This window comes from Pipra filicauda, unplaced genomic scaffold (genome assembly GCF_003945595.2).
Source record: "Pipra filicauda isolate LSUMZ 115617 unplaced genomic scaffold, ASM394559v2 scaffold127_size2900866_pilon, whole genome shotgun sequence".
NCBI classification, from domain to species: domain Eukaryota; kingdom Metazoa; phylum Chordata; class Aves; order Passeriformes; family Pipridae; genus Pipra; species Pipra filicauda.
The window spans coordinates 153,365-175,921 of record NW_024103740.1 but is presented as its reverse complement, the minus strand read 5'-3'; the positions used below and the strand labels follow the sequence as shown (position 1 = coordinate 175,921).

General features: G+C 40.7%; 1 protein-coding gene, 2 long non-coding RNA genes and 1 other non-coding gene across 7 annotated transcripts in view; 2 read left to right on the top strand and 2 right to left on the bottom strand.

Annotated features, from left to right (window-relative positions):
* Window positions 1–9,185, top strand: part of MRTFB (myocardin related transcription factor B) — a 71,823-nt gene extending 62,638 nt beyond the window's left edge. For all 3 annotated transcript variants that reach the window (XM_027711158.2, XM_039390043.1, XM_027711161.2), the window contains 4 exons: window positions 381–539; window positions 819–956; window positions 1,786–1,846; window positions 3,776–9,185. In XM_027711158.2, the coding sequence (XP_027566959.1) occupies window positions 381–539; window positions 819–956; window positions 1,786–1,846; window positions 3,776–4,314 (897 nt within the window). In that variant the 3' untranslated portion in view covers window positions 4,315–9,185. The remainder of the gene's footprint in view (window positions 1–380; window positions 540–818; window positions 957–1,785; window positions 1,847–3,775) is intronic.
* Window positions 1–13,040, bottom strand: part of LOC113982705 — a 72,279-nt gene extending 59,239 nt beyond the window's left edge. The window contains exons 1-2 of the long non-coding RNA XR_003538852.2: window positions 12,635–13,040; window positions 10,699–10,793 (exon numbers count right to left, since the gene is read on the bottom strand). This is a non-coding gene — a long non-coding RNA (uncharacterized LOC113982705). The remainder of the gene's footprint in view (window positions 1–10,698; window positions 10,794–12,634) is intronic.
* Window positions 13,041–13,078: 38 nt separating this feature from the next.
* On the top strand, window positions 13,079–13,150 carry TRNAT-CGU. Its single transcript has one exon. It is a non-coding gene; the product is annotated as a tRNA-Thr (tRNA).
* A 6,198-nt stretch (window positions 13,151–19,348) lies between these two features.
* LOC120325002 lies at window positions 19,349–21,720 on the bottom strand. Of its 2 annotated transcripts, XR_005566758.1 has the most exons (4): window positions 21,654–21,720; window positions 21,503–21,567; window positions 19,953–20,062; window positions 19,349–19,491 (listed from the first exon to the last, which is right to left on the bottom strand). It is a non-coding gene; the product is annotated as an uncharacterized LOC120325002 (long non-coding RNA). The 2 variants fall into 2 exon arrangements; XR_005566755.1 differs by lacking the exon at window positions 19,349–19,491 and having other exon boundaries at window positions 19,618–20,062.
* Window positions 21,721–22,557: the final 837 nt, after the last annotated feature.

The window sequence follows — 22,557 nt, the reverse complement described above, 5'->3', positions numbered from 1 at the left end:
GAAATAAGTTCATGTTAGTGACTGTCCACTAGGTGGGGAAATCATGGATATGCTATTCAACTGTTCCATAGTCTTTGGAATGTATTTTGGAAAAATTATATTACTCTTTCCTCATGCTTCCTGGGAAATCAGAGGAAAATATTTCTAGTTATCAGTGAGTGAAAGTGTGTCACAGCACAGAGCTTCTTTCAAAGATCAATTGTTCTGGATTTACAAATTACTGCATTGGAGGGGAAAATCAGTATAAATAACATTCACTTAACAGGGAATTTAAGCAAGCAAGTACTTCAGAAGAAATAGTTTTCATTGATGTTATTTACCCAATGTTACTAATTTTTTTTTAACCCACAGTCTAAGACTGATCTGTTAATCCTTTACAGGTTTTTCCACCTACCACATCAAATGCAGTGTTTTCCTATCAGACTGCACCAGTTACAACACCGTCACAATCTTTTATTAATAAAACATCAAACTCTAACATTCACACCGGTGGTAATCACGCCCCCCCTGTGCAGAATGGACCTGCTACTCCCAGTAAGGTAAGGTCAGCCCCACAGTGTTCTGTACAGTTCAGTTTTCTGTTATTATTCTTAAATAACGTGACTGTGTGCATACTGCAGTTCACTCAAGGAAGAACGTTTTGTAGATTTTAATAATGCTTATAATGTGCATATGTGTGAGACAGAAACTCTCATTTCATCCCTCTGATTACCTACACTAATATGTAGTGGGGGTGACAAAGTCTAATCTGTAGCCCTTGACACATCTTGCATTCCCTGAAGCATGTTATTTAGTGCTGACTTTGTTGTTTCTCACAGCCTGGCTCTCCATCCCAAGCCCAGCCTTACATTGTTCAGCAGCCCCTCTTCAACAACACAGTGTCCAAGACAAAAGATCCTCCTCGTTACGAAGAGGCCATAAAGCAGACCCGCAATATTCAGACACCGCACCGTGAGGTTGTTATTTTCTCCTGCTCAGTCTGTTAAAAACATTGTTTTTCTCTAGAATTATCAAAACCATTGCGCTTTTTTAGGTTTGTTTTAATTTAGTGTCAAGATTTGCTAACATACCCTCTTATTATTTTCATAACTACAGAACTCCCATTTCATTATTCTTATATTAGAGCAAGTTTTAAAACACTTTTAGTTTTGAGACCGTCATAAAAGTTTTCACTTTTTCTAGACCTGGTATTGCAAGAATGGGTTTGTGGGGGGTTTTGTTACCTTTGCTTAAGGTTCAGATCATAGAATCATAGAATCAGATATTCAGGAGATGGCTGATGATCAGGAGATGTTTAAAACAGAGATAAGAAATTCCTGAAAGCTTACCCCCTCTTTAAAAAATAAAGGAACATAAATTACAAATTGGGAAAAAACCCCAAACATATCCAGTAAAATGTATCTTACATGATGGCCATTCACAGACTATCTGTGAGGGAAAGCAGTTCAGGGTGCACCCCTCAAAGTCCTGCAATTTTTATTGCCCTAGTACAAAACAGGATTAGTAATTTTCCTCTGAGTTTTCTGCACCTCTGGGTTGCCTTCATTAAATCTTGGTCATGCTTTTCAGATCTTTTTCCTATTCCTTTGTACTTAAACAGACCACAGGGATTACAAGTGTCTCTCCAAACTATTTCTCTGTTTTCTAGATTGACAATTGCATATTAAGCATTTTAGTCTTGATCATAAGTTATACTTATGTACTATTGAGAGAAGCCAGGCACAATCAGCTTAGGAAAAAATACTGCATGAAAGAGAATAACCCTGTTCTTCTCCTGCACTCCAGATTTCCAGTGCACACAGTCAGCAGATGGATGACCTGTTTGATATTCTCATCAAGAGTGGAGGTAAGCTCATGGACAACTGTGGCATGTAGAGATTTAAAATCTGGTAATAAAAACTCAGTGCTACAGTCAAAGAATTCCTTCAGGGAGCAGAATTAGGAGCTATCTGGCCTGGATGAAGCTAAATTTCTGAAAGTTTGCAATAAGTACCAATTAAAGAAAAGATTTACCAAAACTCATAGAGTCAACCTGCTGTGGAATTTCACTGCTTGCAGATTAGTTCAGGGAGACCTTTGCAAAGTGAATGATCTGTACAGCATTCAAATGATTAAAGTAACACCTTAGAGTAGCACAGATACATTTTATCAACATTGGAAAAGTTGAGCAAGTCTATATAATGTTTATTGAAATTATAAAACAAATAGAATAAGGTAAGAGTTAAAGCATGTTGATACTAAAATTTCATTAAACATCTTATGAACTGTAAACATCAAAGGTACGTTCCTGGGAAAAGTATGTATGAAGTACATAGAGACATGAATGAATAACAACGTTGTCAGCTAAAATAAGAGAGCTACCAGAAAGACACTGAAATAAGTAATACAGGAAGTAGCTTGGCAATAAAAGGAGGCTTCAGGCATAATTAGGCTTGGTAGGCTAAGGAGCCATTACAATACTGGGAAATGCTGTGGTGCCCAGCAGTTCAATTAACGTAACGTTTTGTAACTACTGTCATACCAGGATCTTGACAGCAGTGCCAGGACAGCAGTGACTGAGTGTAGGCTCCTAGAAGATTTTGGCCATATTCTAAACATCAGAGCATTTTTGCTTTTTCAAAGCAAACCACAAAGTCAGCTGAAGAAAACAGGAGCAGACAGTGGCAAACGGAGATAAGTGACCTGTGCAGTGAACAACTCAAGCTAAATTAAAAAATGCTTTCAGTGCTTTTATTAAAATATTGCCCGGGTAGTTCAAAGAAGTTCTGCCTCTGGCACAGGGAATGCAGGAAACATTGGTGTGCTTACTTCAATATTTGCTCTGTTATGTTAGTAAACCTGTTTGATCTGAAAGGAAACAACTGCTCCATATTTGCAAAGTTGCATTAAAAAGGCAGACGATTCCTGATCATCTTAATGAAAAAACAAAGTAAAGCACTCAGGGCTCTTGCACTTAATGTAAGCAAGCACTGCACTGGAAAATGTTAAGTTTACTAACCTATTTCAGGAGAGTGAGAATGTCTGTTCAGTAACCATTTAATAGATGCTCTTACAGGTTTTAAGGACGTGGGTTTTTGCTTGGAAAACTAGCACAGAATATATTGTCAGGTATATTTTTGCTGGCAGAAACATCAACTTGTGCTAGAGGATTTATTTGCATATCCTGGTCTGTTTTATTTTTAGACTTCATTCACATCTAAGAATAAATTGGAACTTCTGCTTTATTTCCTTGTATTGTTACTGCCACTACCTTACATGGAACTTCTAGACAGAAGTGTAGTTTTAGTTCTCGAATCGGGAATAAATGCATCCTAATCACACGAGTTGGTCTCTTGGACTTTTAATTAATCCAGGTGCACACAGTATTAACAGGGATGAAACGGAAAATTGGTTTGGGTACTCGTCTCTAAATGAGGAAATGTGTTGGTACCATGATTGTTCTAGTTTGTCAGAAGAACAATAAACATGAAGGAGGTAAAGCTAAATCTGGATTTATGTTCCATTTTTCATCAATATTCATATACTAATTGGCTGAAGTCTTACTGGAAGCAGAACTCTGGAACTTGTTTTAAAATACTTTGTTGTTCACAGAGTTCCTGTCAAAGGCTGATGTGTGGAGCGTTAGTATTGTCAGAGCAGCAGAGTGACTCTTACTCCATTTGCTGTGGATGCATCCCAGAGTGGGCAAGGAGGGGCTGAAAGTTGTGAGCATGGGGATATTATGTCATTACCTTTTCTGAATTCAACAGTGGTTTGTTGTTTTTTTAAATTACAGAGATTTCCCTTCCCATAAAGGAAGAACCATCTCCCATATCTAAAATGAGACCAGTAACAGCCAACATCACTACAATGCCAGTGAATACAGTGATATCCCGTCCACCTCCACAAATCCAAATGGCCCCTCCTCCTGTGTCCTTAGAACCAACCACCAGTCTGTCTATAAGTTTGGAAAACCAACTTGAAGCCCTCTTGGATGGAACTTTACCATCAGGTAATGAAATTCCTCAACTGACAGGCAGTAATGAGGACAGAGAGTCCTTTTCTCTAATTGAAGACCTCCAGAATGATCTTCTTAATCACTCGAGCATTTTAGATCACTCTCATTCACCCATGGAAACATCTGACCCACAGTTTACCACTAATAGTTCTTGCCTGTCTCTTGACCTTCCCGATACAAATTTGGACAATATGGAATGGCTGGACATTACAATGCCCAGCTCCTCATCTGGACTCACCCCTCTCAGTTCTGCTGCCCCGAGCGTGTTTTCCACTGACTTTCTAGATCCACAAGATCTACAGTTGCACTGGGATTAAGCTGTAGCCAATGAGAACATGACCTGCAAGTCTCTTCACAGCAGAGGTCCATTATCATACCATCCTGATTGCAGTTCAGATAAATTAAGACAGTAATGTTTGGAAGAACAAATGCTTGAAGCTGATTCCTTATTGATTTTCAAGTTTACAACAGTGAATTACATTATGCACCTACCAGTAATGCAGATCAGGGCCCTCTGAAAGCTGTATTTCACAAGTCAAGAGAGGATGATTGTACTTACTGATTAAAAGTACCCCAAGGTAAATGCATCACAAATATTTAAGAAAGAAGTTATGTCTCTGACTTTGTAATGCTTAAATGAGCAACACAACGTGGCTAAACTTAGTGACTGTCTGTACTGACACAGTGAGCAAATATCTGGGGGAGGGGGAGGAATCACTGCACTTCATTGTTCCTGTGGACAGCCTGAGCCAGGGGCAGAATCCATTGGGAGGGCAAAGGCAAGTAGAAGCACTGGCTGGTTCAGTGAAATTTCATATATCTAATCTCTTAATTTGTTCAAGTTGTTTTTATATTTTGGTTTTGTGGTTTTTAAAACACTTCCCCCATTCTTTAATCATGAGGGAGGAATTTAACTGCATCCAAAGGGATATTAAGTGTAACTGCAAGAAATCCACTGTAGCTATGCCAGGTAATATTGAGAACACTGAATTTTCTATAGCAATGCTCTGGATTAAATAGATAGGTTTTAATGTGTATATCAGACAGTTATTTGTATACTCTTTTAACATTACATAGCTTATTTTTGTGGACAGAGGGGAACACAGTGGTCTTCAAACAAGAGATTACTCTAATGGAAATAAATATCCTACTTTGCTTTGTGTTTGAGGATATTTGTTAGATCATTGAATCCAGTATCTCAGCAGATTAGAACAGTTTGAGGAAGTAGAAAAGTTTAATTAATGCTTTTGTACACTATGATCCTGCAAGCATCTATGCAAGAATAGTCCCAATGCCCCCAGTAAAAGATGTTTGTAGGATGAGATCAAGTTGCAGGGGACAGTACTGACAGGACAACCATCATTTTTTAATGAGTACTTTATCTATTGAACAGTTTTGTCTACCACTACATAACATCAGGGAAGCCAACAGAGAAGCTGCTCAGTGAGAATCCTAATAGTATCAGGATGTACTGTTTTGTGATAAGAAGGCATATTTCATACCTGAAACAGATAATAGCAAAAATTAAGCTCTTACCTCACAGCACAGCACATGAAAATACTATTTTTTTAAAGCCCTCAGTTGTTGTCTTCAGAGTCTATTATGAAAGCAGTTAGAAAGACGAGCAAAAATGCAAATAGAATTAATATACTTTGACATTCTATGGTTGTCTCTCAGGTAATAGCTGTTAAATGTTGCCATAGATGATGGAGGCTGATAATCAAACAAAATTGGAATTATTTCTTACTAGGGAATTCTTAAACTAAGATAAAAGGAAACAGTCCCCTGTTTCCTGAAACAGGGAAACGTGGTATGTTTTCTGGTCTGAAAACTGATCTCATTGCATCATTCTTTCTTCCCCACTAACCTATAAAAATGTTCTGTAGGAATGAATGAACAAATGCCCTGAAGCTTTTGCTTCCTTCTTAGAATAATGACATGTATCAAAGAAATGCTGAAACCAGAAAGTAGCAGTTAACTTTATAGCAACCTTTATCACATTTTTAAAAAACACAATCAGTTAACATCAAACAAAATCCTTTTGCCAAAAAGTTTGTGGAATTAACTGCAAATTTATATCTCCAGATACAATGCAGTCTGGTTTACTACTACTACAGAATTCCATTGGCTTCAGATAAAACAGTGGATTATGTCTCTGATTCAGGGTTTAACCCCATATCATATCTTTGCATCATATCAGTTACAGCACTTTAAATCATTATATCTCTTCACTAGTTTTACTGGCCAAGATTTACTTCAGTATGAAACTAAGTACAGCAAAACAATCAATGGAGATTTTAATTACACCAAGTTGAAAGACATATTTCCTTATTCCTTCTTGCTGTGCCTCCAGTACTTGAGTACAGTATTACACGTGGACTGTCTGCCTTAAGCTTTGATGGTTTAGGACTCTTTGAGAACACTGAACACTCACATTCAACTTTTTGCATTCCTTTTTACCATACTCTCTTGGGAGCTAATACTCTGAGATACTAAGTGCCCTCAGCTGTTAGGAGAAAAAGAATTAAGGACTCTGGGTCTGGTAGGAACAACTCTGAATGAAATGTAGTGTTCTGCAGTACTGTCAGTTTATTATGTGTGATACACCAGACATCATACCACATTTGTGTGGTTAGAATTATCCCTTTTTGACCCTGCCTTCTGATTAAATAAGAGGCAAGTAAATTGATTTTTAGAGGACAAATTAACCTAGAGCAACTGTACTGTCATTTTTGATGTGCATGTAAATAGAGCTTGAAACTGGCAGAGTCATCTTGCTACCAAACTATCGTTCTTGGCAGTGTAGAATGTTAACTAACCCATAGGAATCTATGTGCAGAAATAAACCCAAACAGTTGAGCTGTCTTGTTAGCAGTACAGTGTAGCTTTCTACTCTTTGAAAAAAAAAAAAATTTAAAAATTAAGGGATCATTTTAGTTTCTGAAGTACAACTATTCTAGTGTAGGGAATGTGTGATTACTTTTTTGTACATTTCAGAATTGTGTATTAAACCTTATATAAAATGGTTTGCTTTAGACTTTGTTCTGAAATGTGATATGTTTGCCATAGTTGTATATGCCTGTTTATGGCAGAAATAGGTTTTGCTTAGACTTTTGTGTGTGCATGTTTTACATGAACATTTTTGTAGCACAAATACAATACATCTTAGAAATTGAAGCGTGACTGTGCAGTTTGACTGTACAGAACTGAATATTTCTCATTAAGAGAACAGTTGCAAAGGAATGCACTGGCACTACATTTGCCATGTAATGGCTGCAGTGTACTAACAGGATGCATTCTATCAAATGTCTTGGTAGGTCCTTCAGAGTAATTAAGAACACCATTTTATCTGTGTGAAAATCAAAAGTTGGTGTTTACACTTCTAGACAGAGAGAGCTCAGACACGTTTTAAAGGCTGATGTTAATCAGGAGGAGTCACGTCCTGCGTTCAATGCAGAAATGGTGTTTGTTACACACTTCTAGTGCCATTCAGCAGCAGTTACAGCAAGGAAGTTTACAGCAAAATTCTGTTGGACATTATAAATAGTTACAAAAGCATTGTCATAAATACAGCAGTTCTCCCTGAGAATAAAATTAATTTATGGCAGTTGTTCTCTACAGAAATTTGGAGTGTAATCCAGCAATGTGGGCTTGCAAAATCTGACCTTTAAAAAGCTGAGGCCACAGCTTTTGGGAAGAATCACTAAATACTGGCATTTCTCTCCCAGGTATTTCTAAATTCACCAACAAGAGTCACGTTCAGGGAACGTGGTGATGATCAAAACAGAGTGGTCAGTATTAAACTTTTCTGTTACATAACCTCAAACGTCCAGATGCCTCAAAAGTGTAGGCACCCCAATTGGAACCCAGGCACAAGCTGCTGAACTATTTTCAAGACAGAGAAAATGCAATCACAGAATCCATTGAACTGGAAGGGCATTATGTAATCAAAACACAGGAAAGCTCACCGATGTAAACAATTATTATTATTTGGATGGCATCTTCAGTGTATTATAAACTTAAAGCAAACTCTATTAAAACTGGAAAAAAAAACCTCTTCCACTTATCTCCAGCAAATGTTCTGTTGAAACCCTTTATATTGTGGTCTATTAAATTGCCTTTGGATGACTTCTAGACCTCAGTGCAGATGGTATTTTATGTGAGATACGTGGAACTGAGTTGCACATAGTACATACATGGCCAATAAAGAGCAGCCATTAAAACCTGAAGTAATCTCAAATATTCCTTTTATACCAGTTTGCTAGGTAAAGTGCAAAAAAGAGACACCTACATCATTCTGTAGTGTCCAATACTGAATATAAAGACTTTTTAAGTTAAAAGTGCATAAATGTATTTGTAGAAATCTAGCCAAAAAAAAAAAAAAGCCATTCTAGCTATGAGAGCAAATTCTCAAATGAAAGCAGGGAATGGTTAATAACTATATAATCACATTATTTTTGTAAAAAATACAGCTCAGATATTCAAAAGACAGCCTAAAATAAATTATAATAATATAAAATTTAAATAGGAACCAAAGCATTGCCATTTATATTGCCAAAGGAGGCACTTTGTACTTTGAAGCGTAGGAAATTAAACCCCCAAAAGTGTTACCCATACTTTTTTAAAATCAAGGATGTAGATACTTTCAAAGCTGTTTTTGATGTTTAACAGTACAGATTTGTTTTTGTTGTTTGAGAAATTTGTAGTAAGTAATAGCACAGGCTTTTTTCCAGATAGGATTTCCTTCACAGAACTGCTTGCAGTAGGAACAACGCTAACCCCAGGAGCTGTTCCTCTTCTTATTTTCACGCTCATAATTATGTCTTAGCATCTCATTTTGTGAAAAGAAGAAGACAGACACCTGTCTCTGGGGCCCTCTTCATTTAAGCACTACTTTACTAAATGCAAATTATGGCAATCAGGGCGTCAGTTTATGTATTGCCTTTCTATAAGAAACCATGATGCCTTTGTATTTGCTGTTTGCACCCCTGAAATCAATTCCATACGTTTGAATGCCATATGTTTTGCACATTGTACTGTATATATGTAATGCATACTGTATTTTTATATGTGTACTACATTTATCAAATATTTTGTACATAGTGGCAATATTGTAGCTACTGAGGAAATGTTTGATATTTCAGCATTTTTGCTAAGTGTCTCAAATAAAAAAGGAAAACTGTGTTCATTTGTCTGTGGTTACTTAAAAGTGAAAAATAACATTAATATTAACGAACAAAAATTCTTTTATGAGTCTGAAACATTTGGCCTATGTTCCAAGTGCCTTTCTCACAAAAAGGAGAAAGAATGAAATCTGCACTTAGACAAACTTCAAAAAACTTGATGATTTCTCTTCAAAATTGGAGCCAAAGTCTCTAAGACCAGAGATTTTCTGAACTCTTGGACTTTGGTTTTTTTAAGCAGTACCATTACATAGACTCATAGAATGGCCTGGGTTGGAAGGGACCTTAGAGCTCATGTGGTTCCAACCCCCTGCAATGGGCAGGGACACCTTCCACTAGACCGAGTTGCTCAGAGCTCCATCCAGCCTGGCTCTGAACACTTCCAGGGATGAGGCGTCCACCTCTCTGGGCAACTCATTCCAGCATCTCACCACCCTCACAGTAAAGAACTTCCTGCTAATATCTAATCTAAACCTGCTCCCAGTTTGAATCCATTCCCCCTTGTCCTGCACTTCAATTTACGACTTTCCTGGATTCTTCCAAGGTTTCCAAGATGTGCTGGTTTGTGGGATTTCATATTTGCAATCTGCATTCTGCTGGGCTTGTGCTCAAGAACACCCCAATGCATTTCCTCAGGGGAATGAGCTGTGAGCTGTTTGCACAAGCTTCTTTTCATGATGAAGCTGCTCCATTTCAATATTTTCTTCCCCTTGTGAGGGCAGTCCCTGTGCTGATCACCCACCCTTTCCTCAGAGTCTGTTCTGCACTGATGACATCAGAACTCGGCCAAATATTAAAAACCCATAAAGCAGTAAAGCTGCACAAATTAAAAATTACTAATATGCCCTGTACATTTCATAAAATACCTTTTCTCCAGTGTAAAAGTTTGTAGGCTATATATGCCACTAACTTACCTTCAGCCATCACACACTGAACACAAATCTTGCAAAACAAGTGCAGCACTTCTGGACTGTGCATTTGTGCATTACAGAAATTCCAACTGGAGTATAACAGAGGTAAAGCACTTGTTTTGGTGCCAACTGGCAATCTGGGGTTTTGATTGTTTTACAAAGAAATACAAACACAAAACTCTCCCTCCCAAACTGTGTTCCTATTAGTAAACACAAAACAAGGTCTGATAAAACTTGAGATTATGCTGAGTGAATTTCTCCCACAGGCTAAACCCTGCTTTTCAATAAAACCCCAGTTTATTAAACATGTTCTACAGATGGCCATCCTCACATTTGTCTTTACTCTGTACCACATGAAATGCTCTTTACTGCTGCCTGTTGGCTTGCTGTGTATTGTACAAATGTTGCCAGTGATATATTTCTTAGAGTATTTGTACTGTCTCAAGTCAGAGATGTTTCTTTCTACTGAGACCTTCCTAATCCAAAATCAAAATAACCAATTAGAGCATCTGAGACCCAACAGCTAAGGTTTGTTTTTTTTGCCTTTAAGTGTTAGTCCAAAAATGTAACAACTCTAAGAAATGCTTCCCTTCATGTAAAAAATTACCTGAAGAAGCGTCTCCAGCCTTCCCTGCTGATGAAGGACTGCGAGGCCACTCCACCATAGCACTGCATCATTCTTGAGCCCCTCCGAGACAACTGCTGTGGATTAAAAGTTAAGATGGTGAACAGAAATGTTCTTTCATAAAGCCAGGAGAAAGTGTAAGCTCAAGTAATTGCTAACTGAGGAGCATTCCAGCTATCCCATAACAAATCTTTATAAACTCAGCTGCACCAAATCTACATAAATACGATTATTCCCCAGGATCTCCTCAGAAGAGTTGGGGGATATGTCAAAAGGCTTGGTTTTGTACATGAAAACAGACATCAAAGACTCTCCTAAAGCAACACCTCCACCTCATATGAGTGAGGCTTAGGGGAGGAAGGAAAAAAACCAGGTGATTATTTTCTCCTTCCAACAAAATCTCTGATGTTATCTTTCAGCAATGGAGTCTTTCAAAGACTTTCCTTTAGGAAGGTCATGTTTTGTTTGAAAAAAGGTTGTGTCAGAAGAGAACACTGCATGAGGAGGATTCAGCATGAGGAGAATTCAGCATGAGGAGGAAGGGCTTTCCCATGGAGCTCAAACAAGGGTAATGACCAGCATAAAAGACACTTCCAAACAAAAGTATTCAGACAGTAGAAGGGCAATTACATGTTTTTTAAATCAAAATTGCATTTTTAGTTATATAAATTATTGTTGTGATAAATCAGTTCACCATTAAACAGCAGTTTGTTTAGACAGATAGAAACAATTTTTCCAGGCACTGTGAGGAATTTAGGGATTAGCCAAATTTTGTAAACCAAATCAAGTACTTCCTCTTAATCTACTTAATCTACACAGAAGATCCTTATGATTTCAAATTGAAGTTTCCATCTCCCCATACAGTTAAGGAACAACTTGATCAATAGAAGTTTTTTTGCCATTAAATACTATTTCTGATGCCAACCAAATGCATTTATTAAAAATGTAGTGTATTTGAAGAGATAAAACTCATATGAATTCCACAAACAATTCAAACAGCCCCCTTTGCTTCTCCCACCACAAAATTACCTCTCACCTCACAAAGATCCAAAAGCATGAATAAATCAAATATATGTGAGCTGCACAGGAACTGTGATGGCAAGTTACTTGGCCAGCCCATCAGTCATGTCTGTAGGGACTGGAAAATAGGACTCATCTCCTTTGGGACAGCTATTCCACGGTAGGAGCAAACGCGCTTGACACGGGCTGACTATCCAGTAATGTAATGTGACACCTTTCACTGCAGGTGCAACTAATTCAAATTGCTCTGTTTGCTCAAACACAGGCAGCATAGAGTTATCACAGAGAAGCTGACAAATGATAACTTTTAAAGCATGAAAATTTGTTCATGCACTCAAGCTATCAGGCATGAGTTTCCCTGATGAGAGTTCAAAGAACATCCCAAGAGGACACAGAAGTATTTCCCTGCTAATTACAGGGTGGTTCAGCTAGATGACCTTTGAAGGTCTCTTTCAAACAGAACTATTCTGGTTCTGCATCAATTTTTTAATGCACCTGCTTTACAGGACCACCAAATTAGCAACTCCGATCTCGACCTTTACAAAGGCACCTCTAATACATTCACATGCTTCTTCCACAAAAAAACGCAAACCAAAAGCAAAAGGGATATAAAACTTGGGTGTTCAGCAGAAGTTTCATGGAGAATTTAAAGGGATCTCCATTAAAGTAACATTAAAAAAAAAAAAAAGAAAAAAAAAAGAAAAAAAAAGACACACACGGAAAAAAACCACAAACATTAATTGAAAACTAAAAGCTTTGCTTTCGGGTCACACTTGTAAAAATCTAGGTGACGAAATCTAGAAAAAAAAATGTATTTTAGTATCTTTTTTGTTTCCAAACAGTGAGTTTTTGGAGGGAACAGCTACCAGCTAGCGAGTGCGTTTAAGTTAGCATTTACCATTTAATTATCCCAACGTTTCGCATTTCTGCTTCTCGTCTCGGGGGAGGAAAGTTTCAGTCCCGCTTTGTCCCCTCTCTCCGGTGTCCTGACCGGTCCGAAGCGGCTGCACCGCTCGGGTGCCATCTCCGGGCACGGCGCCCTCAGGGCCCCGGGGCCGCTGAGGGCGAGCGGGACGGGCAGAGGGCGGTACCCTCAGGAACGGCCCCGCAGCTCCCGGGGACAGCGACAAGGACAGAGGGAGAAAGAGGGAGAAAAACGGAGAAAAAAAAAGGAGAAAGAGGGAGAAACAGCGAGAGCGTATCGCGCCTACACTCCGCTCCCGGTCCCTCCCACACGTTCCGCCCCCTCAGCGCCTCAGGTGCCGGCGCCGGGGCGGGGCGGGGGCGGGCGCGCGGGAGTGGCGCCAGCGATAGAAGGGCGTCGGGAGGAGCCCTTAACGCAGGCGCGGTGGCCAAGTGGTAAGGCGTCGGTCTCGTAAACCGAAGATCACGGGTTCGAACCCCGTCCGTGCCTTGGCGGGTCCGCGCGGGCCGGAGCTTTCCCATCATTTTTAGGGGGAGGCGGAGCCGCGGGATCGGGCCGGGAGCGCTCCCGGCAGCGGCCGGTCCGCCCCCGGGCGCGTTCCCCGCTGCACCGGCTGCTGCGGCTCCAACAAAGGGACACGAGCAATGTCGTGCCCCTCCTGCCTCATTCGCACCCTCCCTCCTGGCGTTTGCAGCGACAGAAACGTTTGTCTTCGTTTTTTCCTGCGGTCCAATCCTGTTTTTTCAAGAGCTCCGCTCAGCTTAGCCTGAAGAAGCAAAAGTAGAAGACAGTTTGAAATGCAGCGACCGAGATCATCCTGTAATTCCACGTTCTTTTCATTGGTCCGCCCCCACCCCGCAACCATGGAATTCATTTAATTATTTATTAATTTTGTTCTGCCTTCTGATTAGTAAACCATGAGGTTGTCTTCATCTGTATCACCAACCACTTAGAAGGACTATTTGCAATCTGGTTAGTGTTCACTTTACATTTTGCATTTTTTTTAACAGAGAAACTCCCTGTGACACTGCAAATGGGTAAGGGAAGGGCGCCCTGGTTACACTCCAAGAGCCCAGCAGTGTCACCTTCTCCAAGCAGAAGCAAACGCTGGGTGCTCCAAGCACAGCTGATCCTGCAGGATCAAGAGGTCCAACCCAGAGACAGTGACAGGACCAGACACCAAACCCACACACACAGTTAAGGGCTGACAGCACTTAAACCCACCCTAACAGTGTAAGTAATTACATTATTACTAATTGAAGGAAATCTTTATTGATTTGTGTTTGATACTTACTTACCATTTGAAATTTCACTCACTGCTGTGTCCACACGGTCGATTTTGTTTTCTTCCTGACAAGTCTTCCTCTCGTATTCTGCACCGCTGTTGTCAAGAATCAAAATTGTATGATTGCACGAACAGAAATAACTGTCATTAACTATTTACAGTGGATTTTGTAAAATCTGTTAAAAACCAAACGTGTAAATTCTGTTGGCAAGTCAAAATCATCATTCAAGCTGTATTTTGATTTAAAGAAGGATTGTAACCAGTTATAGAATTAAAGAATGGTTTGGGTTGGAAGGGACCTTAAAGACAATCTCATTCCACCCACCTGCCATGGGCAGGGACACCTTCCACTAAACCAGATTGCTCAGAGCCTCATCCAGCCGGGCCTTCAACACTTCCAGGGGTGGGACAGCCATCTCTGGGCAACTTGTTCCGCTGTCTCACAGCACACCTAAAGCTCCTTCCCCCCCCAGATTTAGTGTTCCAAATATTATCTGACTGTATTAATTAAGTGTAATTAAAGTTTGTATTTTTTGCACTTAGCTTACTGTCAGTATTTACAAGTCTCCAGAATTGCTCATTGGTAAATTTGACATAACTTTGACGAAGCACCAGCAGAGAGGAAATCACAGTGCTTACCTTGCAGCTCATTTTGAACCTGAAATTTCTAGTATGAAATCCATAACAACACTGCCCAATCTCCCCACAGAGAAGAAAGATGTAAATTATTGATTTTGTGCAGTGACAGTTTCAGCACAAAGCACATGCAAGACCACAACCCAAAATATTCTAAGTTGATTTCTGTTTTCTTAGAAGGTTTTACTTATGGATATAAAGGACAGTGAGGAACAGCCATGTCCCCGAAACTGCTTTCACGAGAGGTTTTTAAATGCAAAAATTTAAATCAGAGTCAAGGACAAAACCCAGATCTGATAAATATTGCTTGCCATTGACTACAGCCTCAGGGAGACTCACAGGGAGGGTAGTGGAGAGGAGCCACCCTGACCATGATGAGTAAAGCTTTCATGAATTCTTCCTTGTTTTTTAGAAATATATTCATAGGGCTAAGCCAGGTATGTAGGAGAGCTCTGGCTGTGTCTCATCCTCTTACCAATTTGAGGCCTGTGAGTCTGTGTTAGATGACACACAGAAATCAGGTAACAGAGCCTGTTTTTCCATAGTCTGCAGACAGAACTTACATTTTTTTGAATAACATAGCTAAACTATTAGCATGATAACAACGTTGCTAAGTAACATCTTAAGATATGTCTTGTGGTTATTTACATGAAAATAATTTTGCAGTTAGAAAACTATCTGTGAAGTCACATCTTAAGAGAAACTAGTGCAGCCCAGAAATTATAACTCCAGCAGCAGTTAAGAGGTAGAAATAATTGATATATCACATAGGTTTACTGCCATGACACATTCATTTACATGATGGTAAACCTTTTTGAAAGTGTTACTATATTTGCCTTCATCTTTCTCCTTTCTAGACAACACGATGCCCAGATTTTAAAATCTCTCCTTTTAGCTCAGGTTTTCTACACCTCTAATCACCCTTGCTACAGTCCCCCAGATCCTCTCCAGCTGCTACATCTTCTTCTTGAATTGAGGACCCAGAGGGGACACACCACAGCTCACCAACAGGGTCCAGAGCAGAGCAGTCCTCACATCAGGACTCACAGAAGGACCCCAGGAGCAGTAAAGTGGGAATTTGCATCAGGCACACCCAGCACAGCCCGAGTTGCCATGGCTGGGGTGCCCCAGGAGCTGCTCAGCTGCCACCACATCACATGCTGGGAGTCACCACATGTGATGAGCACAGACTATCACCACTGGCACACAGGGCCCTGTCCCCACACCACGGGATGTGAAATGGAAACTAGAAACTTCCTCTCGCCACGTGTTTGGCAGCACTGCAGCCCCCCTGCAGCCCTGGCACCCGGGGGAGCCCCCAGCTCCCTGGGCACCCCCAGCTCCCTGGGCACCCAGCACACCGGGCACAGCGGGGACAACAGCAGCAGGACAAACACAGGGCAGAGACTGTAGTATAGAGTCGTGTGAAATGAGTCCTCTCCACAGTCCAGCTTCTATCATTGCATCATTTAAAAAAACCCCTCGCACTGTGCAGTTGCACTGGTGAAAGCAGCAGACGAAGCAAATTTAATTTAGTTTTGTGTTTTCCGTTGTTGTAACAGAACCTCTTGCTGCCTTTTAATTGAATTTTACATGTGACAACCAGTATGACCAACAGAGGACAGCACATCCATTTCTTTTAATGATTAAAAGATCCTGAACTTGAAGCTGCCATTCACTTTTTCACTCAGGAAATGAGAGTGACAGGCAGAGTGGAGCAACGTGCCGTAAGTAAACCAGCCAGATTAAAAAGGCCTTTTTGCAATTAACTAGAGCAGTTTTGAATTCCAAGAGATTACTCCAAGTAAATCTACTTGTAACCAGGCATTCCTGCTAACGGAACACTGTGGGTGCACCCCTCTGAAAGCTGGGTCTGTGTTTCGGCGCAGTTGTTTACCGAGCACTGCAATAACAGTTAGAACATACTTAGGAGTCAAAGCACACTCAGGATTGTCAGGTGAACTCTGCTAATTCCCCTTCAAAACTGCAGACAGACAAGGTGTTTCTAACTAAGTTTTGATTAAATGTGAGTGTTCATAAAACACTGAAGTAAAGCCAGACTCAGGTGGTTTTATTGCATTTGATTTGGGGGCAGAGAAGACTCTGCAAGTCATAATGAAATGCAAAGAACAAACCCAAGGATTTCATGTGGCTGAGGGGAATCTCATTACAGAAATTCAATTAACCTGCAAGAGTTGCAAACACTGAAACCTATTATCTTCCCCCAAAAGCTGGCTTTGGGGTTTTTATAGCAACCTTTGCTATCCCTGGATAAATAATCCTTTATTACAAATGCATTGACATCTTTATATAATTAATTGAATATAATAACATCTTCATCCAGCTCTGCTTTGCAAACATTCAGTTCTGCTTCCTGTGAAATGTATCAGAATAGTGGTTTTTTAAAAGATATGACTCAAGAAGGACTGGGTGTTAGACACAAGCACAAAGCAAACACAGATTCAGGAGACATGAGGAATAATAGCAGCTCCTGACAGTGTGCAGGTCTGCATTTGTTGGGCAGGGCCTGATCCTGTGAATGGCTGAACTGAATTAATTAACAACCTGACATACCATTAAGTCCATGGGGACTGACAGTGCTCAGCAGTTCTCAGTATTGGGGCCCTTAAATAAAAGGCAACCTCCGAATTCCCATTCATGCGGGTAACAATATTGCACACATCTACAGTGGGGACATGAATTATTCACATCAGCGTGGCATGAAAGATGCAAACGGCAAAGCCTGTTTAAAATAACACACAAACACTCATTAGTGTTCCTGTGATCCGTGGGAGGGTTATCATTTGGCCCATTTTTCACCCACATGCACATTGCTTTTATTTGCTGCGTGCATAGGTCTGATATGAGAACGTGGGGAAAATAAATACAGGAGATAGGCATCTATAAACATTAGTAGAAAATGAGGAAAGGGGGTTACTGATTAGCTTTCTTCCCATACGAAACTCCTAGATCGTATCGGAGAAATGCGAGTTAAGTGTTTTACCATTCTTTTTTTTAACCATTATCTGATCAGAGAAGCATGAAAAGCACTTTATTGCCTTTTTTTTTTTTTCCCTGTGCTAGGAGCCCTCTGCAGGAAGTGAAGCTGAATTTCACAAATCTTCCCTTTCTGACGTCTCCCGAATTTCTAGGAATACCCCTTCCCTGTTACTATATTTGGTGGTAGTTTCTAGGAAAAAAAATAATTTTCGGACGGTCTTGGACTCACCACACCTCCTCTCGGAGGACTGTGCGCCCCGGGGCTCCTGGCACGGCCCCCGCGGAGTTGAGGAGCTCACGGCTCGGGCTCACAACTCCCGGCGCAGACTGCACGTCTTTGTAGCACTGTTGGAGGAACGAGCATGGAGAGGGAGTGGGAAGGGGAGAGGTGTCTTTGTGGCAACAATGAGTGAATCTTCTCTAGTTTTTTTCCCGGTGGCTGCTCTTATTTTTTTTTTTTCCCTTCACTTTGTTGGTTTTTTGTTGTGGCTTTTTTCTCTCTCTCTTTTTTTTTTTTTTTTTTTTTTAAATCTCCCTTTTTCAAGGAAGAGGATCTTAAGGAGAAAAAAAACCTCTGGATTTTTTTTTTTCTCCTCCGCTTCCCCCTCTCCCCCCTCCCCTCGATGTGGCCTCTTGTTTAGCTTGTGGCGTGACCGTGATGAAGAAATGTTTCAGGGCGCCTGGCAGGGTGATCTTTTTATGTAATGAGTCAGGATTTTGCCAACGGAAGGAGCCGGCTCGGAGCGAGGACCGGAGGGGCTGTCTCCTTTCAAGAACGCGGACCTGCCCGGCGAGCGGCTCGCCGTGCCCGGGATCCCCGCTCGCTGCGGGCGTGGATCCATCCCCGGCCGGGGGGGCCCCGCCGGGGGCACTGACAAGCGGTGAGTCGCGCTGCCCCTCCGCGCCCCCGCCCCGCGCCCTCCCGCGGGAGCAGCGCGGCCCCCGCACGGCCCCGCCGAGGCCGCAGGTGCGGCCGCCGCCCCGCGCCCGCTCCCGCCGCGGGCACCGGGGCCGCGCCCTGCCGGGGATGGGGCGGCTCCGCGCCGGGGCGGGCGCGGCCGAGCCAGCGCGGCCGCGGAAAGGCGCCCCGGGGGGCGGGGGCGGCGCGGGGCCGCGCATCCCGGTGCATCCCCCGCGCATCCCCGGGAGCGCATCCCCGGGAGCGAACCCCCGGGAGCGCATCCCCGGGCGGCTCCCGGCGCGGCCCCGAGTCCCACCTGCCGCAGGCCGCGGAGGGGGCCGGGCCCGCCGCGCCCCGCGGGAAGGGGCGGTTCGCCCGTGCCCCGCACCCTCGGGAGCTACAGGTGTGTTCGCTCCCCGCGGGGTCCGGCCCCGGCCCCGGCCCCGGCCCGCCGCCTCCGGGTGGCTCCCGGGGCGACTTTCGCCCCGCACGAACAACTAGAAACGCGCGGTGTCGATGCGAACCGTCTGAGCGGCTCGTGTGGAATCGTGGCCAGCGAAGCCACCGAAATCAAATTAGTCGGTTAAAATGTGTGGCCTGTAGAAAGAGGAATTATTTAAACATTTCTACTTAGCCAGAATATCCATCAACTTCTCTGTGTTTTCCTGTCAAGGTGTGTTTGCTGATTATGCAGCGGTTCAGCTAGGACAGCATTCTTCGGCTCTGTGTTTTGATTATCAAAAGCAGAGTGAATGTAATAGTGGCTTTTCAAGCACAGTAATTAGTTTCTTTTAAAGTAACTGACAGCATTTACCTACTTCAGCCATCCAAGTGTAAACTATAATGCTTTTAAACTTGGATTTTATTTAAAAGTTCTGTTGGAATTATAAAGTGAGGATTTAGAAAACACATTCCTTTTGTCCATGAATCTGTTTCCTCTCACCTTGGAAAGAAGTTCTTAAGAAACATCATACTGAGGGTGGTAGACACACAGCTGAATACTTGAAACTATCATTATTAATGGGAAAAGACTTGTTTCAGGTAAAGTGAAAATATTTTCTAGTTTATCATACAAATAAGAAATTTAGACTATTGACAGACATTTCTCTATAATGTGTCAACTTTAGTCTGACACAGTGGAAGAGATACACAGTAATTTGTTACCCACTTTGAGAAGAAGTCTTAATAGATAGTTTGAGTGCTGGGTCTAATAAATAACTGTTATTCTGGGGAGTTCCATGTCATTTTATAGACACTTAGAGGAGGTACTTCTTACCTGCCTGATAAATAAATCATAAAATATGAATAAAAACAAATAGTATCTCTTAGTAATTCCCGCTGTCCAGAAAATGAAGGAGTGTGTATTGTGACTTGGCTGCAATATTCTCTTTTTATTAGTCTGAAAATTACCCACTCTGTAAGCAATGACTCAGTTGATTGGGCATATCTTACAAAGATACTTTACTTACAAATTGAATCTTGGAAGGTTGTGGTTCCAGAGTCGGGGTTTTGGGGGCGAGATGAGCTTATGTTTTATCCAACTGGCCCACAAAGTCCCGCTTTTGGTGGTCACTTTGTTCTGCAACAGAAAACTGCACATTATGGCTCTTACACTGGACATTAAACTTAGTAGTAAACTACTGCTGCACTTAGTAAAAGGCTGCTACACTCTAAATAAATAATCGTGTTCTAACTTCAATGTTGTCTTTAGCGATAAAAAGTGGATAGAAAATATTATCATTTCAAAAGTTAAACATAAAAGCTTTCTAGCTGTTGGTGGTGTTTTTCTCTTAAAAAGCCAGCAAAAGATGAAGAAAAAGTTATCTTTCAAAGAGTGGTCACTCAGTACAGGTGAATTGGGAGAAAAGGAAGTCCCTAGAAAAGAGAGGCAGTTTAAACCTTGAAAACATATAAGCACTGGTAACATTTGTATTGTCAATCCCTTTCTCATTTTTTTTGCTCACAGAGTATTCAGTTTTAACATAACTCTTCAACCAGCTGCTTCTTTATGTGTGTCTGTTTGTGTGTCTCCATGTGTACAGTCTGTATCTATGGATCAATTTAAAGACTACTAATTTTTGTACTGGTAAAAGCCATAGGATATATATTTTTATGAGTAAGGCACTGTAAACCTGAGCTTGGTAGAGCTGTTTAAGTTCATGTTATTATTTACATTTTAGTATCGATGTCCTAAAGAATTTAAGTATAATTTTTACTCAATAATTACATAGCTGTACTTTCCTCATGGGATTCTAGGACGTGTTGAAAATGACAGTAGATACAGTGGACTTTCTATGGTTCCAAATATACTGCACAGATGTTTAACACTCAAAGAAACACATGACACTCACACAGTGTAATTTCTACAATGGTTCATATATGCAGTATATGCACAAAGAATACACACAGGAGCATCCTCTCAGTTGGTGTAAACGTGTCTGTCATAGTTTTGACATTTTATGCCAGCTAATCACCTCCTTAAGTTACACATTAAACATCTAGACATTCACATTGTGGTCACATTGTCACTGCAGTCAGATTAATTTTAAGTGCTGACCTATTCAGACTGAACCAATTTGAATATTTCAAAAAGGCCTGCAAATTCAGCTGAAGTTACCCAGTGATACACTGTTCAAGTAAAGTTGTTCTACATGACTATGTGCAGGATCTATACATTTATGCAAATGGATATCAGGATGAATTACCAAGATTTTTCTGTAGAATTCTGACATTTTACATTTTATAGCAATACAGTCTCTACACAAGTGAAATAGGACATATCCAAACCTTAGTGCAACAAATTCCTCACTTGTTTAAGAACAAAATCTGATTTGGAGGAGCTTAGGTCAGAATTGTGCTGCTAATATGCCTTTTAGCTACTGTTCTGCATGAAATAATGCTGTTCAAAGGCAGCATTTATGAAAGGTTAAATTTTCATGAGCCAATTAAGCTATGAACTTAACTGTAGAAATTTTTCATTTTTGAATTATAGTACTTAGTTTGTGAATACATTCCAGACCTGTCCAGTCTTACAGGTTGTCAGATCTGTATTGGTTTAACTCCCCTGGTCTCTTCACTAGGATTCTGAGAACATAAGAGCAGAGAATCAGAGATTAGAAAGTGCATCAATGTGAGGATCTTTAAGGGAAAAGAGAAACAAACCTACATACCTGAACAGCAGCAAAGATCAGCTGAAATACAGCAGTTGCTTCTTACCAACTGTTACTTTGAAGATCTTAAATTAAAACATGTAATTTTGCACAGTTACTTTCAGTAAGATGTGCTTTAAGTAACACACTTTGCTGATCAGCTATTTTTAGATTATTTTTTAAAATGGGTTCTGTTTGATTCTCTATTGATGATATATAAAATTAACAGGCATTCCTCCTAGCCCCAATAACCCAGCTCTAGAATTAATACACTCTTTGAATGATTAATGAGCAGTGTTAAAGAACACAGTTACACTTCTCTAGGCCTTCCTCATACAACATTTTTATTCACATTTTTTCCCTTTCCTGAGCTTACAGAAGCAGCTCCTGTTTGTCTCTGGTGTGCAGTAAAACAGATAATTTTCTCCTACTGTGGATATCATGCATGTATTTTAAACTTTAAAAGTATGTTTATTTTCTATGTGTTATTCAAATTGATGATGATTAGACGAAACAGTGATAGATGCCCTAAACATCTGTGTTTTAAAAATTGGCTCTCTTTCCTTCACTCTGGTTTTTCCCCCCAGGTTTGCGTGCAGCTTGGGGTGGTGGCCTCAGAGCTGAGACTCCTGAAGTGCACTGTGTATCCAGGGCATTAATAATTAAATACCTGGGATCAGTCTATCTTGCTATTTGTTATGAAAAAAAGAAATTGACAGCAGATAAAAAGTAGATGGTGTGTTTGTAATAAAAATTAATTTTTCTTGAGGTAAAAAAATGTCATGAATTATTGAAAAAATAATGTTTAGAAATATCAGGCCCAATTATTTATTGCATTTATAATTTATAAAATTGAAAGTCCTACTAGCTCTCTTTCTATTTAAAATAAATTTAAAACTACATTTTTAGAATGACTTTTCTGCAT